The 15,204-nt window shown below is 44.6% G+C and overlaps 1 protein-coding gene across 7 annotated transcripts in view; it reads left to right on the top strand.

Annotated features, from left to right (window-relative positions):
- The first annotated feature begins 689 nt into the window (after positions 1–689).
- The window catches only part of LRCH2 (leucine rich repeats and calponin homology domain containing 2), a 161,222-nt gene continuing 146,707 nt past the window's right edge, over positions 690–15,204 (top strand). For all 7 annotated transcript variants that reach the window (XM_037016984.2, XM_073227560.1, XM_073227559.1 and 4 more), the window contains exon 1: positions 690–1,054. In XM_037016984.2, the coding sequence (XP_036872879.1) occupies positions 712–1,054 (343 nt within the window). In that variant the 5' untranslated portion in view covers positions 690–711. The remainder of the gene's footprint in view (positions 1,055–15,204) is intronic.

Here is a 15,204-nt window from a genome sequence, read left to right as displayed (position 1 = left end):
GAGTGATAGAACAGAATGCAGAGAACTTTTCCAAGTTTTGGAAGGCAACAGTTTGGCTGAGACCCACAAACACAGTGCAACAAGAGGCTTCCTTGAAAACATTTAAAAAGTCTTTCCCTTTTTAGAATTCGGAATGACAAAATTCCTCTATGCTCAAAATTCAGTTCTTCACCAATTTTCCTTTCCAAATGACTCTCTAACGTTTCTCTGTATGTAAACATTGGTGAATGATTCCTCAGGCATTTGTGATAAGCGTTTCTGAAAGGTGGCCGATAGTCCTTCTTTTAAGTGTTCTTTCAATATATACTGTGTTCTGAAACGAATCCCTTTCATTCCAATTTAATGTATTTGCCTTTGTTTTGCAGAACGAAAAAGGTGAAGCAACTCAAGAGATTTGGGGACATATCGCCAAATGATCTATAGTTTGGTGGCGTCGCTTCGCAACATTTTGGTACCCAAAAGGAGCGGAACCGGATTTAGCATCCCGCCTCTCATCACACGTTTCTTAAAACAAGCGTTCTGCACGTTTGAACATCGTCTCTTCTCTACCCAACACCTCCTCCCAGCCCGCCCCCTGGTTCCATCCCACCCTCTACCTCGCTCCCCACACCCCCTCGCCCTCCGCCCCCAGCCTGCGCATGCGTCCTAACAACCCCCTACACTCGCGGCGCAAGTCGAGTATTGTCGGGGGCTATTCTCTCTCCCAGGAACATGGCGGCGAGTCAGGGAGGTGGTGTTAACAGTGGGGGCGGCGGTTGTGGTGGAGGTGGAAGTGGCGGTGGCGGTGGCGCGGCCGGAGGGGGAGGTGGCGGAACCGGAGGGGGAGCCGGCGGCGGGACACTGCTGGTGCCCATCCCGGTACCGACTCTTTTCGGTCAGTCGTTCCCCAATGGGCCGCAGTGGAACCCGGGGAGCCTCCAGCCTCAGCACACTGTGAGGAGCCTGGACCGGGCCCTGGAGGAGGCGGGCAACTCCGGCATCCTGGGCCTCAGTGGTAGGAAACTCCGAGACTTCCCGGTCAGTGGCTACGACCTGACGGACACCACCCAAGCAGGTGACAGAACGCGGGGGCGGGGGTGGTGGAGGGTAGGATGGGGAAGCTGGGCCAAGGAGGAGGGGGTAGGGGAGTGGGTGGCTGCGTGGCTGCGTGGCTGCCCTGCTGGTCTGGGCGGTTGCGCGGGGGCGGCGAGATTGACAGTCGGAGCAGCCTGTTCCCCTGGTGCGAGCGGCGGCGAAGGCAGTAGGGGATGGGGATGGAATGCAGACTGAAGGATGTATAGAAACTGGGTGGGTGTGAGGCGTGAAAGCATTATTGTTAAAGCGAGTTTCCCCAGTAAGGAAGTGGGGAGGGAGATATTGACACCTCACTTAATGCACTTACTGCAACTCTCCTGGGTGGTGCCCTTTTTCCCGGAGGAAAAAGAAAGACAATGCATAAAACCATAATCTATGCATATCCCTTAACGTCGTACTTGCCTGCAAGAATGGCACATTCCTTTTGATAGTATTGCCCCGGTTGTTCTTGTGTTCTTATTTTGTGTGTGTGTGTTAATCATCCTAGAATACTCTTACCTTCTTGTCACATATGTCTTTAAATACTGAGATTTTTCATTTTCCTGTTGTTGAGAAGGTAGTGGTGGTTAAATGAGTATTTGCTGTACTGGCAAATTAAATCATCAATCACTTAAGTGTCTGGTTACTAGCGGAAAGAATGCTTGTTTTGAGTTATGTCAGTGTCATAATTTTTATAGCAGAAATAGCCAAAAATTTTAAGGCCATTTTTGAGAAACAAAATTAACTCCATTCTTTATGGAGTTGTTGGTTAATGGCTTATCATTTTGGGTGGGAAATTGTTTATTGTAATGTTCTTCATGTACTCTCTGGTACTCTTTGTTGTGAATGGCATTTTTTTTGTTATGAGCACACTCTACCCTCTGTCTTACAAACCAGTGCTGGTTATTTTAGGTGTTTTGGTTTGATGAAAGGGTTTTTTGCTTTTTATAATCTTTAAATTTGTTATTGATATGTCTATTTTCAGTTTTGCTGAGAAATCATGGACAAAATTATAGATGTAGTAATTTTGAAACAATTCACCCATCATGAGAAGTAATAAAACACCTCTTATTTTCAGTTTAACACTATTTCAGTGTATTCAGTTTCTGGATATTAAATCAAGGTGTGTGTTTGGAGGAGGGTGAAGAGAGGAGGAAAACCTAAAATTGAAGCCTTCCACCCAGTTATTCTCTAAGGAATTATCCTAAGAACTCTGAATGCATAATTGATCATTAATTTTATATTTTGGAAAGCATGTTTGAGTACTTACTCCTTCACCCTGAATAGATTTCTTAATATGTTCACATATGAATATATTGGCAAGATATTTCACTGCTTGTTATGTTTTTCAAAGGCATCAAGATAAAGGTTTCTTCATTAGAGGGATATGTTTTGCTTATTGTTCTTTATAACCTGTAAAGGATCTCTCTAGATGTAGGACAGTTTAAACATCCTAGCTTGGCATTCAGGGTTTTTCTGTCTGGCTCCAATTTATTATTGTGACTTTACTTCCCAAATACTCCTACAACAGTCTGTTCCAACTAGGTTAACTCCCTATCCCTCAAATATATTTCATGAATTTCTACCTCATTTTTGTAAAAGGTTATCCACATACTTGGTATTTCCTTCTTCTCTGCATGTATTTAATTTTGTTCAAGCCCCAACTTTTTCAAGAAGCCATATCTAACATCCATGTAGTGCATGCATGTAGTCCCTTTGTTTTAAACTGAAGTGTCGTTGATACACAATCTTATATTGGTTTCAAATATACAACAGTGGTTCAACAGTTACCCATATTATCAAGTCCTCACCCCCTTCATGCATGCAGTCACTATCCATCAACATAAGAAGATGTTACAGAATCGTTGGCTGTATTCTCCATGCTGTACTACCATCCCTGTGACCAGCTTACATCATAGCAGTCTCATTTCTTTTGACTTCCCATAGTACTTACTGTCTTTACCACTTACTTGTTAGTGCTGGCTTTATTTTATTTTTATGTTTGTGTCTTGCTGTCCTTGAGAAGATGGAGAGCTCCTCAAAGGCAGGGAATAAGTCATTTACTTACTCAGTCTTCTCATTATATATTGCTTATATTGTACTTGATAATGTTTTTCCTAAATATGAATATTGTCTTAAGTGGTTGTAACTTGTGGCTTTTAAGCCTTCACTTGGTTTTCTGAGGCAAGCTTTAATGTGAACCAGAGCCGTATTTGTTCTAGGTAAATATTCATTCATCATAAACTTTATAGTGTCTACAGTAACAGGACTTTTTGAGATAATTCTACCTTGTTTTACTTTTTTTTTTCTTCAAAAGTTGGGTGTATGTTCCTTATGGGAACACTTTAGAATTTAAATGAGAAATCTGTGCTGCATTTGTGGTTCATTTTTTACAAAATTCAGCCATGAACTATGTAGGGGGAATATTTTTGTATGTAATGCTACTAATATCCATTGTGTAGAAATGAAGATAGATACACTGGAGCTGAAGAAAAATAGAGCATGTTTGAGATTATACATGCATATTGTACATACAGATACATACACACAAAATCACACATATACACATGGTATATCTTCTCATGAAAACAGTTGTTATTCTTATACTTAAGATGATTCTCAGTGGGATAATGTTTCAGAACCAACCTGGTTAGTTAGACAAGTATCTGTTGGTTTATTGGATGGGAAGAGATTGGAGGAAGGGAAAATAGGTAGAAAGGTATTCTGTTAATCTAGGTGTGAGGTGGTGAGAAACTGGGCTAAAACAGAATTGGGTAGGAAGAGGAAATTGATAAACTTCAAAAGAAGCGGGGAGGGCTTTTTATATTATTTTTCTGTTCCTCAGATATACATAAGATGAAGCAAACCAGTAGTTCTACACCTTGGCTGCACATTAAAATCACAAGGGACTGTTTTTTAAAAACTTGTGTCTGAGCCCTACCCTAGACCAATTAAATCAGAATCTCAAGGGCCAAGATTTTTTTTTACGTTTTCCCCAGTGATTCTAATGTGCAGTCAGGGTTGATAAACTCTAAAATAGTTAATTTTTTAGGCACTCAAGAAGTACTTGAGTGAATGGGAACGTTGATAAAAGTTTAGTGACTAACCGGAAGTTACTTGTCAAAAAGGTCAAAACCGAAAGTAGAAACTATGTGTTCAAGTTCTAGGTTAGTATTCTTTTTAATAGACTTGTGTGAAGGTGAGAATCACTGTTTTTCATCACATTATGTTTATAATGAATAGAGACTTACTAGGATGATATAGTTTCTTCCTTTTCCATACATAACTCTTGTTTATATTTAATACTGTTTGATAAATTTGTATTAAGAAAATAATGTCCCAGTATATGTAGCAGCAAAATCTTGTTTTCTCTATTAATAGTCTTGCTATGAGGGAAAATAGTAGGGAGCTGTTGGCTTAGTTTATGCTTAGTGTTTTTTTTACCTCTCTGCATTTCTGGTGTCTCTTCTTCACCTGCCCTACGCACCTGCTGCTTCTCCTTGTTTCTTTCCCCCTCTTCAGCTTCACTTCCCTTCAGCTCCTGGGATGGAGCTCAAAGCTAATTATGGCAGCCTTTCCAGGACATTAACATTTGAATGGGACAGCTTGCTAATTTACTTGAATCTCCCCAATTGGAGGTTTGTGCTTATAACATTTTTTGAATAGATCTGCCTTCCAGATACTACTTGTAAAATCCTCATCCACACAAAGACATAAAAACGATTATCAGAAAGTTGGTGAACTATTTCAAGAAAGTAGCTGAGTCTTGTTGTAATGTCTTGTTTTTGATGGTCTGTAGGTAGACTTGGCAAGACAAAGGGAAATTGCCTAGAACTATTTAGTCTGTCTGGATGCTGTGATAATTTGTTGACCTTAAGAGAGCTTGAAAATGATTTTAATAGCTACCCAAACAAATCCTGAAACTTTTGATACTTGATTTTGTCACCAGTGCTGCAAATACGTCTCAGCCTACTTGCAGCTGCTCTCTGCTTCATACCACTTAATGTCCATAAACAATAGATCTGTGAAACAGATTTAGGAATTTACATACATCAGATTGTGCTGTGTCACATGTTTTCCTGTAAATCTGGAGTCAACTCTAGTATTTCCAACATGTGCTGGTTCACCTCTTCCACTGTGGGGCATGGTGCATTGTATCAGGTTTAAAATGGAGCTGAATGAACTTTGCAGCATCTGAGTTTATTACCTAGGTGAAGGCCCTCTCAGTGCATTCAGTGAAATATGCTTGTGATTGTGATTTTGTGGCCTGATTCAGAAATCTGCCTCACTTTATATAATAAATTTCTTCCTGAAATATCGAGCCAACATTTTTGATAGTTGGCTCATATTTTAATTGCTCTAGAGTGAATGTGAGTTGCTGGACGTTGTAGTGATGTGTTTTATCCAGTGATGAATTCTTCTGTAGTATAAGTGGTTGCCCCTGAATTTTTCTTTTGCAAGTTCACATTTTAAAATAAAATGTTATCTTAAATTGGAGGGTATGTTCATCATTAAGATAATGCTATTTATATAGCTTTCTATAAATTTCTAAGCACTTTCATATGTATTATCCTACTGTGTCCTAATGATAACCCTGTGAGCTTGGCAGAGTACATAGTAATTACTCCTTGTGAGAAGTTAAGTGATTTGCCCAAAGTTAAAATGGGTAGTGTGTGGCAGAGTGTAGGTCAGAGAGCCTTGGTTTTCTAGCACTCAGTATTCCAGTGTTATTTCTATCGTAACACATTCTCTCCTTATAACAAAGCTAATACTAAAATAAGCACTATGCTATTCTAATAAATAGGTTATTCTGAAAAATGCTTCATAGGCTATATAGTTTTTGTGGTGCACTGTGTTTTGTGCACAGTATTTGCATAGCTTGCCTTCATTCCTTTTTCTGGTTTTAGAATAGATTCATTAAGCATTTATTGAACTCCAACTTTGGAAATACGTTTATGGTCAGTAGAAAAGAAAGACATAGTTCTTGTTCTTGAAGGGTTTATAAAATAGTTGAATGCTTACAGTAATATGTGTAACAGAAAAGAATTACAATACAGAATATTCAAAATTGTATACTTTTGTAAAATGTGCAAATAAATGATGTGAAACTGTGGCATAAAGCTTAATTTTTTGGGGGGTTAAGTTAGTTTGAGAAAGATTTCTGTGAACTTAGGCATTTGCTGAGTCTTGAGGTAAATGATCTGTATGGGATCAAGTTATAACTAGGCGGGAAGGGACAGTTGCAGAATTTCAGGAGAAATTGCATGAATACAGAGTTGAGAATGACATTGTGTGTTAAGGGCTCATATTAAGTCAAGGTTTACTCTGTTTTTTCTCAAGCATACTTACAGGCTGAGAGGAGGGGGAACTGGTGGAGAGTTCAGAGTTAAAATGCAAGAGGAGTGTTAGTCCAGGGAGGCAAAATATCTCTAAAAACCGAAATCAATCAAAGGGAGAAATAAAGTTTAAAACCTGTTTATTGCTCACAAACTGCAGTCCTGGCCCATCTTTCTCCTCTGCTCTGGAAGAAGCCAGCAAGCAAGCAAGCCAGCCCCTCCCCTTAACCTCTCAGGTTCAGACACGCCCTCAGTTGCCCAGGTAATTAATTACCCATTTATATGGAGATGAACTTCTCCCCACCCCTGAGGATATGCAAATACACTAAAGCCAGGCGAGATATTCTGGAAATGTTACAATTTTACCCACAGGCCACCCCTCCAAGAAATCTCGCCTTAAAATTTACTCCTTTCCCTTCTTCCGCAGTGGTCCCTGGGTGAGAAAACTGGAGCATTGTGACCAGACTAATAATAGCAGACACAATAATAGCAACAGCAATAAAATTATGGCAATCCTCAAGCCAGAGGATTCAGCTAGGTTCAAAGTCCCATGCAGATTAAGTCCATAGCTCGTCCATTCCATAGTAGGCAGTTGCTGAAGGTTCAGAGCAATCATCATGTGGCATTTGCAGCCAGGGGGCGTATTCAGGCCACAAGGACTGTAGGAGAAAATAACCTTAAGGGCCATAAGATACATGTTTTAATGACACCAGCATAGGCAAATGTTGTCCATCAGGTAGGATACATGCAAGAAAGTGGTCTTGTGATAAAACAGTGGCAGGAATGGGATCTTGTCCTGGTCTAGTATACCAGACTTTCACCCCCTCCCTGTGGGAGTTACAGATGGGTTGATATATAGGGTTATGGGAGGTACATGCACTGACCATAACAATAAAACAAAACTTCCCTGCAAGATGCTCTTACTTCCTGAATGTTTTGGGTACACTACCATGACCTTTGGGGTCCATTCAGCTGTTTCTCCAGGAATACACACGAGGCCAGCTTCCAGGCCTTTCCCCAAAGGTGCCAGAAGGGCCAGCCATCGCTGGTCCATGTGTCGAAATGTCTAGGGCCAGGTCCATTCAACAGTGTCTCCAGGGCTTAATGCATTAGGGGCTGGCAGCAGGATGTTGCTCTGCTGGCCATATCCTGGTTTCAATAGCTCTTCTTTGGTTTGGACATCAAATTTTATAGGAGAGGCAGCAAGGTGTGTGAGCATATCCACAGGACTCAAAGCTCCTGTACACGGCTTCTCATTCAAATGCTGCAGTACTGTCCATAGGTGAACTGACCAACGCCACAGACTATTGGTGTCCGACCTAAGGCCAGATTTCAACAAACCATTGTACCTCTCTATCATGCCTGCCCCAGTAGGATTATATGTATTATGGAAAATACTGGAAAAACCTGGACTGGATCCCTGACAGAAGAAACCAAGCAGCACTCGGAGGTCTTGGAGTTTTGAGGCTTATTTTACACAGGCGGGCTCAGAGGGGAGTAATCTCCCAAGGTCTGAGCCCCGAACAAAGGCAAGGGGAGCAATATATATCCTTCTGCTTCCATATCTGCAACATGTCTATGTGCACAGCAAATGAGCAAGCAAGGGGGACTAAGTTTAGGGAGTGAGATTAGGGAGTAAGTGCCTGGCAGAGTGGGGGAGTGAAGGGCAGGGGGAAGTTAAGGGAGTTTCTGTTGTCTTTGCTAAGAAGAGCAGAAGGGAGCCACCTGGATTAGATTGTTGTCCTTAGTAAGTTTTTCCCTATCACTGCTCCCTCTGATGCCCCTTTAAACACTTCGTTTCAGGGGGCATCATCTTCTTGGTTTATGATAGGGTCATAATGGCTCTGCATGTACATGAGCTGTATGGAGGATATGCGCTCCCTGATAAAGTTAATGAGCTAGTTAAAGATGCAGGGTCTCACTAATAGTTCAAGGAGCAACAGAACTGCTGGCTCAGCAAGGCCAGTTAAAAGAGTTGTTAGCCATGGATTCTATTTTAACATTTGCAGCTCCGAAGGCACAAATGTTGGGTGGGGGGAGGTTGCGCAATTGGAGGAGATGGGCACCTTTTTCAAGGGCCGATTAAAATTAGAAGGGAGCAGGAGGGGCACATGCTGCCCCCCATGCCAGTCCTCCTTGGCGCACTTCTTTAACACAGCTCTCTACCAGCTTTGTGCAGTGGGAACTGAGGACACTCAAGGGACTGAAGGCAGACCCCATAGTAATACTAAACTGCTTATTCTGTTATGGAAAACTTGAGAGGTTAATATTTTGTGGTAAACTGGCTATTTAGTTAGTGCTTTTAGGGCCTGCTTGACCTTCTCATCTCTGTCCTTTCGTGCTTGGTTCTGGACTCCCCCCTATCAGATATTCCAATGTGAGTGAGGTAGGTCCAGCAGACAGTGGGTCTCTTTCTTCCCTTAATTGCACAGTCTGAGTCTCATTATTCTTATCATAACATTTAGCAGGCATGTAGGTGTAGGCACTGAACCCGGTTTCTTATTTGTCTAACTTTATGCAACCACACTGAGGTTCCCCAAGAGTGAGGGGGAAGAAGGGATGGGAAAGAAGGTATAAAAATAACATTACAGAGTGGTAGTGGGGAGATGCAGGCTGAGGCTTGAGTATAGTTAGGAGAAACAGGTAAGCACAGCAAAACAACCTACGATTACCCAATAGACAACAAGAAGGGCAACCTTTGGGGAATAGTCCAGTCTGATGGGTGAGGATAACAGTAGAGAGTTCTATGCCCAAAATAAAAGATACAACTCCAGCGAGGGCCAGGATCCACGGCACACAGAGGGTATGAGTCAGAGGGTAATCGTTGGACACGGAGGTGGAGAGGATTCTGGAGATCTGGCTGTGCCTTCCACTGATGTATTTTTTTCATCTGGATTATGGGCCTTTTTCACTTTGGAATGATGGACCCATGGAGTGATGCCTGCAACTCTGAGGGCAGTAAGAGTGGTCAGAACAACAATGTGGGGACCACCCACTGAGGTTTGAGGGGGTCCCTTTTTTAATATTTCACTCAGACTGAGTCTCCAGCCTGGAAGGAATGTACTGGGGTCCCTAAGGAGATCAGGGCTCTTTCTATGGTATATTGATGCAGCTTATTTAGGGTGGTTCTTAAGGCTTGGAGCTGTTCTCTTGCTCCCTTATCTCTTTTCGGTGTAGGTTCCCTGGGAGGTTTCCTAGACATGGGGGAGGGTGTCCATATACTAATTCAAAAGGGGAAAAGCCTTGAGTCCCAGGTGTGCAGTGAGCACACAGGAGAGCTAGGGACAGCAGGTGCAGCCACGGGAGGCCAGTTTCTTGGCAAAACTTAGCTAGGGTTCCCTTGAGGGTGTGATTCATTTGCTATACTTTCCCTGAACTTTGTGGCCCATGTGGAGTTTTCAGGTAATGTTGAGAGATTTATGGCATCTGCTACAATGGCAGGTCCATTGTCACTGTGAATTGTAGACAGTAGGCTAAATTGGGGCACAATTTTTCTCAGGAGGACTTTGGCTACCTCCCGGCTTTGTTATGGTTGGGAAAGCTTTGACCCCACCCCCCACCTTCCAGAGTATGTATACACTATTACTAGGAGGTATCTGAGCCTTCTGCTTGGCTGGACATCTGTGAAGTCTATCTCAAGGTCTTCAAAGGGGGCAGCTCCGGCTCTTTGGACACTGGTGGGGGTCATGGTGCAGATGGAGCGTTATTTCTGGCACAAGTCATGTACTGCTCACTTACTGCTTGGCATAATGCTGGCAACTAGTACTGCCTTTTTTTTAGTTAGGGTGGCTCCTTCAGCTATGGCTCAGTCCTTTTCTTTTTTAGTGTGCTTGGGTTGAGGGGCCTCCACTGGGGGTGTTAGGGCCATAGTGAGGGAAGGAGCTTTATCTGTTTTTTTTATTGGCCACTCTTTTAGCTGCTTTATCTGCTGGCTGGTTTCCCTGTGTTTTGGGTTGTTTTCCTTTTGATGTTCTTTGCAATGCAGAATTGCTACTTTTTCATGATGAAGAGATTGAAGGGCCTTTTCATATCTGGCAGGCCTAGGGCTGGTGCCTGTTCTGAAGCAGCTTTTCTTTCCAGGAAGGTGGCTCTTGCCTTTTTTGTCTAGACAGGGGTCTTTCAGTCTGGTCCCCCCAGGAGGCTGCAGAGGGGTCTTGCCATTGCTGAGAATCCGGGAATCCAGATTCTGCAGAACCTGGTGGCCCTCAGGAATTCTCATATGTCTTTTTTCGTCTGGGGCTGGGGTAAGGAGTTAATGACTTTTTCCTCTCTGGCCCTAGTGCCCTTTCTCCCTGGGTGAGGAGGAAGCCCAAGTACTGGACTCGATGCTGGTAGATTTGTGCTTTTTACTATGAGGCTCAGTATCCTGAGTCTGACAGGAGTTGCAGGAGAGCCTTTGTGCCTTTTGCACAATTTTCCTGGGTGTTACTGGCAAGGAGGAGGTCATCTACATACTGCAGGAGGGTGCAGCACGTGGCAGCCCTCAGAAAACTGGCAAGGTCTGCAGCCAATGCCTCTCCAAAGAGAGTGGGTGAGTTTTTGAACCCCTGTAAAAGCCATGTCCATGTTAACTGCATCTGCTGCCCCATATCCAGTTCAGTCCATTCAAAGGTAAACAAGAACTGGCTCTAGGGGGCCAGCCAGAAGCAGAAAAAGGCATCTTTAAGTCTAGGCAAGTGAATCATTTGGCAGACTCCAGGATCTGGCTGAGGAGGGTGTACGGATTTGGGACCACCGGGTGTAAAGAAACAGTCAATCTGTTAATGGCTCGCAGGTCTTGAACAGGCAGGTACTCTCCTCCTGGCCTTTTGACTGGTAGAAGCGGGGTGTTCCAGGGTGACTGACACTCGATTAGAATGCCTGCTTCTCTAAGTCTGATTAGGTGTTCCTGGATGCCTGCTCTCGCCTCTTGTGAGAGGGGATAGTGCCACTGTCTTTGTGGTTCCAAGAATAGTTGCAGGCTTTTTCACTGAAGGGGGCTACAGAGAGGGTGACCATAGAGTGTTCTGACCTGTGTCAACCATAAAAGTCATGTTTTGGCCCCCCACTTTCATTCTGACCATGGGGTCATGGGGGCCAAGAGTAAGAGAGCTCAGTCCTTGTCAATCTGAGTCTGTTTCTGCCAGGCCAGTGAGCCTTTCCCCGTGGGACTCCTTCCCGTAGCAACTGGGCTTCGTGGCTTTGCCTAGGTTGGGGCGTTTGTTCTTCTAATGCCCCTTCTCTTTACTGTAAGCACACTGTCCCTGGCTAGCGGGTTCTTAGGCCTCCTCCCTCTTGGAGGTCGGCTTTTCTTTGCCTTTTGGTTATCTCTCTTTCTTTTAGGGCGGCTGCCAGGAGGCTGGCCTGTTTTCTTCATTTCTCTTTCAGCCTCTCTGTCAGCCTGAACTTCTCTGTTTAGATATACTTTGTTGACAATTTTAGTCAGCTGAGTGATATTCATCCTGGCAAAGCCTTCAAGTTTTTGGAGCTTTCCTCTGATGTCTGGGATGGCTTGAGCTATGAATGAGGTGTTGACCATTTATTGGCTCCCTGGTGACTCAGGACTGAAGTGGGTGTAGATGCGATAAGCTTCACACAGCCTTTTATAATAGTCCCCAAGAGACTCTCCTGGTTGTTGAGAGTGATTGAAGAAACTTTGGTCATATTGATAGGCTTTTTGGAACCGGCTTTGATCCCCTGGAGGAGGGCGTCCTGATATCGGTGGATCTGGTGCTGTCCCTTGGGTGGTGAAGTTCCACTTGGGGCACTCCTCGGGGATAGCAATTTCAGCCTATGCACCCCGACCAAGGACCCTGGCTGCCTCCTCTCTTCCGTTGTGAACAGGGTGCGGAGAAGCTGTTGACAGTTTTTTTTAGGTTGGCTGATGGATTTGGAAGAGGGATTTCATGAGATCAACCAGGGCTTGTGAATTTTCTGATGGGGTTTCAGTTGTGGAGAAGGGTTGATAGTAAAACATGGACTAGCTGGGCTGGATGGTCCCATATTTATTTTGTCTTTCAGGCTCCCTCATCTCTTGCACTGGCATCTGAAGGGCGCCTGCTCCCGGCTGAGGGTGCAGTCTGGCTGCTGGTCCAGGGGAGAGTGAGTTCACTGGTTCTGGAGTTGGCAGGGAGGCTGATGGTGGTGGGGTATCAGGGCCCAGGGGCTGGGTGCTGACAGCCTTGGGGGCGCATAAGGTGGGGACAATATTAGCTCTTCCTCTAAGTCACCAGCAAGAATCTGTGGAGGCTCAGGCTTCTGTTCATTCTTTGTAGGCTTCTTTGTTGAGGTGACTAAGATCCTACCCTGTTCCTGCCTATTGCAAGCAAATCGCACCCAAGGGGGAAGGGTCTGGGCGATTCCTAACCATTAATATATGAGAACTGGTCAGGATGACCTGGATCTCCAGTGATGACCCACTAGACCTGGCGGACTACTGGGACATCAAGGGCCCCTTCCGGAGGCCATCCTATACTAAAGGTGGGTTATTCAGGTTCACACAGAGTTTTTAACCTGCTGGGAGTTAATTTTACTCTGTAGTCTCCTGAAAATTCCTTCAAATTTTTGATCATGGTGTCAAGAACTGTGGGTTTGCTGTGCCCTGACCCCTGACATGTCCGTGTAACAGTGCCGTGATGACAAACAAGGGAGGGGTGTCTCCTCTAGAGAGGAGACCAATCAGATGCCCGTCCGTTTGCGCTCCTCTTGGAGACTTTGATCAGCCTTGTCTAAGGTGCACCTGTATAAGTCCCGGGCCAGGTCAGCCGAAGCTGAGTCACCATTATGTCGTGGCGTCTGACCGAGAATGTGGTGAAGGGCCCACTCAGATTCTGTAGCACAGGCCAATGGAATCAAAGAGTCAGTGCAGATTGAATGGTTTCAGCCACCCTGCACACTTACTTACACACTCAGACCAGAGTTTAAACATTCCCCCCCTGGGAATGTCTACCTGTGAGACTTCTAAGAAGTCTCCAGGAGGTGATCAGGCTCCCCTTCCACCCCAACAGGTGGGAACTGTCTGGGTCAGGGACCCCGGGGCCTTAACGGATCTGGCATCAGAACCAGGTCCTCACCTGCCAAGCCTCCTTGAGTCCGGCGGGAAGAGCGGAGCAGGGCCGGCCCATGGCGACTGGCTGGGAGACTGCCGTAAGATCAGGCAGGGCGTGCCTTCTCTATTGCGATCCTTCCTTCCGTCACTGCCCCATTGTTGCCCCAAACCAGTGGCAACAAAGGGCCAGCACCATTGGGTTTCCCCATCAGGGAACCAAATGTTACGCAAAATACTGGAAAAACCTGGACTGGATCACTGATGGAAGAACCAAGTGGCACTCAGAGGTCTTGGAGTGTTGAGGGTTTATTTTACACAGGCAGGCTCAGAGGGGAGTAATCTCCCAAGGTCTGAGCCCTGAGCAAAGGCAAGGGGAGCAATATATGTCTTCCTGCTTCCGTATCTGCGACATTTGTATGTGCACAGCAAATGAGCAAGCAAGGGGGAGTAAGTTTAGGGAGTGAGGTTAGGGAGTAAGTGCCTGGCAGAGGGGGGAGTGAAGGGCAAGTTAAGGGAGTTTCTGTTGTCTTTGCTAAAAAAAAGCAGCAAAAGGGAGCCACCTGGACTCCATTGCTGTCCTTGTAAATTTTTCCGTATCATATGGTACATGAAATTTCCACTTTATTCCTAATTGCTGCACCCATTCTTTTAACGCATGTCCAATATAGTGGGTACCTTGATCACTCTCAATCACTGGTGACCAGCCATAGGCTACAAAGAGATGCTCTAGGCCCCTCTTGGTGGTTTGCTGATCTGCACAACATGGAGGACACTCCTTCATGGCTCAGCTGACTTCTTTAGAGTTCAAAGGCAAGCCCCACTAGTGGGCCCACATTGTCTTTTGCCCCGCATGCAACAAATGCTGATGTAACCATTGGGCCACATCAGAGGCAGGCTTTCTTTCTAGCCAGTGCACCTGGACCAAGGTGTCTGCTTCATCGTTCCCTAGGGATGCCAAAGGCAAGTGGCCAGTCACATGATATACGGTAGGTGTCTGTGCCACACTACTCCATGGCCTTTGGGTCCAGTCTTGTACCCACCCCGTGATGGGATAGGTGGTTATTACCTTGTTTGGAAATCCCGGGGCAGAATACCTCTAAAAACCAAAATCAGTCAAAGGGAGAAATAAAGTTTAAAACCTGTTTATTGCTCACAAACTGCAGTCCCGGCGTCTTTCTCCTCTGCTCTGGAGGAAGCTAGCAAGCAAGCAAGCCAGCTCTCTCCCCTTAATCTCTCAGGTTCAGACATGCCCTTGGTTGCCCAGGTAATTACCCACTGATATGAAGATGAACTTCTCTCCACACCTGAGGATATGCAAATGAACTGAAGCCAGGCGAGATATTCTGGAAATGTTTCAATTTTACCCACAGGGAGGAAGGAGGACCTTCATTTAAGGGTAACGGAAGCAAGAATATGGTGGGGAGTTGTTAACTCATGGGAGGGAGGAGTAACCTGACTTTTGCTAAGGTAAAGGTGAAGTTAGATATTTGGGGACATTAATATCTTAAATTTTAATCTTCAATAAGGAGGCAGTGTCGGCAGGGAAAAGGTTGATGAGCCCAGGAAATAGTATTCAATAGAGCAAAGTGCTTAAGGTATCAATATGGAGAGTAAGCTTTGGTTTAGAATTAGGACTGTGTAGTAAACAGGTAAATTAATTGCTTTTGGAAAATAAGAACATACACATTTTCTGAAAAACATTGTCATATACTGCATGCCAGATGAACAGAAGTGGTTGATTAGTTTATTTTGGATTGGGGTTATAGGCCACTTGACTTAAAATTTAAA

The sequence above is a fragment of the Manis javanica genome, chromosome X (assembly GCF_040802235.1).
Source record: "Manis javanica isolate MJ-LG chromosome X, MJ_LKY, whole genome shotgun sequence".
In the NCBI taxonomy this organism is placed as follows: Eukaryota; Metazoa; Chordata; class Mammalia; order Pholidota; family Manidae; genus Manis; species Manis javanica.
Note: the sequence above shows the minus strand (reverse complement) of the source record. Positions and strands in the feature narration are given on the sequence as shown.